The 3473-nt window shown below is 39.7% G+C and overlaps 1 protein-coding gene across 1 annotated transcript; it reads right to left on the bottom strand.

Annotated features, from left to right (window-relative positions):
* Positions 1 to 1157: 1157 nt before the first annotated feature.
* Positions 1158 to 3250, bottom strand: LOC114292671 (PKS-NRPS hybrid synthetase cheA-like). The gene is made up of 4 exons (XM_082911941.1): positions 2718 to 3250; positions 2089 to 2638; positions 1420 to 1935; positions 1158 to 1334 (listed from the first exon to the last, which is right to left on the bottom strand). The coding sequence occupies exons 1-4, from the start codon at positions 3248 to 3250 to the stop codon at positions 1158 to 1160; spliced, it is 1776 nt and encodes a 591-aa protein (XP_082768067.1).
* Positions 3251 to 3473: the final 223 nt, after the last annotated feature.

The following is a 3473-nucleotide window of genomic DNA, read 5'->3' as shown; positions in this document are numbered from 1 at the left end:
GTCTGGTAGCTACTGATGTAAGTTTACTCTTCCTGCGATAATTTTAACAATTCCATTTATCTTACCCTTTATGTACTTTAATTCAAAAACACTTTACGTTTACAGGTTATTTGGGATCCATACCACAACTGCAGAGACCGGCATCCATGTAACCCGGTTACGTTCTACCATGGATGCTTAAAGTGCTTAGACGTTATTGAACCTATCATCCAGATAGAGTTTTGAGGCAATTTGGCAGGGTTCAAACCATCCCAGATGCAATGCTAGCTCCCAGTCATGGTGCGCGAGGCAACATATCTGCACAATATACAGTCATGTACAGATACTTAGATAGGATTTGGGAGGCTTGGGATAACCACGTGTTATCTGAGCAACGGAGAAGCACACCAGTTCGTCAGCCTTGGCAATGTGTACCGGGTTACATGGATTGGTATAAGAATATCACGCACCTATATGTCGAGCACACTGATAAACCGCGTGTCCATGACCATCAGGATTTCAACGAACATGTGGATGTAATCTATTATCCTCTCTTATGCATATGTAACTTACTTTTTTTCTGATATGTTCCCTAAAATGTGATATTCTTTTCAAATGCAGCGTATTGCACATGCACTACAGATTTCACATCCTATTATTGACGCTGGTTATCAGGAGGGGATTCGACATCTTTATCGACTTTACCAGGCTATCGAGAGTATGACACATGTCCTTGAAGGTCAGCACATTGACGAAGCTGGACCTAGTTTTGCTGGAGATCGCTTTCCATCTTCGACATTGACATACAGTCGTAGGCCTAGGCGTAGGCATACAGCTGATTCGTGACATGTTATTTTGTTACATGTTATTTTGTTAGTTGATGAATTTTTTTGGTGTTTTTTGTAAGATGACATTGTTGTAATGGTAACAGTGGTTAATATTTTCTTATTAGAATGGAATGGCAACAATGGTATTGTAATGACATTGTAATGACATTTTATTATTAAAATGGAATGGTAACAATGGTCGTTGATTTTCTAAATGATATTTTCTTATTACAATGGAATGGTAACAATGGTCGATAACATTCAATCCACATTGCAAAACATAACACATCAACATCAAAAACACATCCATTAATTTCTTCTATAATTCTAACATTGTGAAATGCATATGTGTCATGCGACATCAACAACATCAAAAGTCTCTCGAGTAGCTACATTATCATGAATAATGTCCTTGAAATGTTGAATGTGACGCACATATGCATCATCCCAGTCGACAGCGCAAGGGTGACGGTATTTTCTCCAATTAGTGGCAATAGGAGGAAATGGATGGCCTGGCTGCAACAAAACCTGCACCAAATATCAATTGACTTAGTGGTCATACCTCATAACTTCTTGTACATGCACAAACCCAATTGATAAGTTTCTGTTATACCTGAACGAAATGATTTCCGTTGACAAACCTAATGGCAATCTCACGTCTATCAAGTTGAGGTACTGGCACTGTTCTAAGAGGTAAAAAGGTGAGACATTGCTGTAAAGACAAGTGGTATAACACAAGATTGTAGCACGATGCAACAAGATGCCCCATGTCTGGCATAGTCATCCAATGTGAGTATCCAGGACTGTCTTCAAAGTATGACAATATGCTTGTCAATTCTTCAAACCTTTCATAGGACCCATAAAGTGTAATGTATTCCTCTTTGTGTGTGTGCAGCTCACCCAACAGGTCACACCTAACCTGAGCCCAATCATCTTCTGTATGACCAATTGAAACAGCTATAGCCCTGAAACCACAATTCCCATTTGCAGCTACATCCTTGACAAACTTAATGTATGGTTTCAACCCAGCAGGGAAAGCATCAACATATGCACCAGGTTTCACTGTTCTAGTAATGTATGCCTTTCCTTTCGGATTCACCTTCTCATTTCCCTTAACAGGTCGCTTCTTCTTGGTTTGCAGAGTAGAAGCTAATGTAGTGATTTAAGTGTCCCTAGGTGAGAAGGAATCATGTCCAGATTACACTAACTCAAATGCACATGGGTCACGACGGGTAGAAACATTGATCTTCTTATGATCCCGAGGACGTATTTTGGGCTTCACCTCCGGCTCAACAAGAAAAGTGCTTCCCGGATATACAATCTCTTTCAACTTCTTCAAAAGCTCCAATCGCATGGTTTTATCACTTTCATTAAACTTGTTCACAAATAACTCTACTTCTGCATGACAAGTCACCTCCGTTTCCTTTTCTTTATTGCATATGGAGATATGAAGTTGCCTCCACTGTGAGTATATGGTAGCAAGTGGTATAGGACGATCTTGTCTGATGTAGTCAGCAATCTCATGGGCGCAAGGTAAACCATGAGTGTGGCGAAGGACACATCCACAAGCTTCAACATCAATACCAATGGAATTGGCTCTCTTACTCTCAACAAGCAAATACTCCAATGCAGAGATAGACACATTACCCCGTAGCTCCCTGAATTGAGAAGGTTTAAATTGATGTTGCACAACAGTTAGACTTTTCTCAAATGAAGCCTTGATATCAGTGTGTTGTAACTCAAGCAGACTGTGTATTTTCTCAAATGATGCCTGAAATGAGACTTGACATGAACCCAATTGTCTTTTAAGTTTTGCATGTGCACTCTCAGCCCTGTTCAATTCAATGTAAGTCAAATTAAAATCAAGTACATGACACTTATTAATAACATATTGAAGAAAAGTAATCTTACCAGTTCGTTGTAACATTGCCACAATGCATACACGTGTCTGTCCATGCCGCCACAAATTTGTCCTTGTAAGGAACCAACCAAGTATCCATGACGTATTTGACTGCATCAGGATAACTACTAAATTCCTTAAGTAATGATTTAAGACACTCCTCGTATTGAATTTCAGAAGATGAATACACTACAGAGTTCCACTCATGGTTGAACTTCTCCCATTTTTGCTGTGTCTCAAACATTTTCTTGCATTTGGTCAACACATTCTTACTGATATGCCAACGACATAATAAATGTCTGGCACTCGGGAATATCTTCTGTATGGCATTCATCAAGGCTAACTCTCTGTCAGTAACAATAACTGTTGGCACAACAAACCCATCCATGACATCACGCAATGTAGCTAACACCCACGCATAGTTATCGACCCTCTCATACTGTAAGTATGCGAAAGCTACGGAGAATGTCATTTCAGTTGATGTCACTCCCACAATTTCAATAAGAGGAAGCCGATATCTGTTGGTTTTATATGTGCAATCCATAATTAATATACGCAGGAAAGACCGAAATAAGTCCAAACTAGTAGGATATGCCCAAAACAAGTCTGTCACAGTCATCATGGACTCTTCAGACCGATGGCGCTCAATGTAATTATACTTGGCCAATTCACCCAATAAGTGTTGCATCTGTGATCTTCCAGCTCTCTGTACCACCCTGTTTCGATGGCGTACATTGTAAATGGTTTTAAGTGTGCTTACATTGAGG

The sequence above is a fragment of the Camellia sinensis genome, unplaced genomic scaffold, assembly GCF_055761805.1.
Source record: "Camellia sinensis isolate YWXY unplaced genomic scaffold, ASM5576180v1 Unanchor14, whole genome shotgun sequence".
Lineage (NCBI taxonomy): Eukaryota > Viridiplantae > Streptophyta > Magnoliopsida > Ericales > Theaceae > Camellia > Camellia sinensis.
This window is presented reverse-complemented; position numbering and strand designations above follow the sequence as displayed.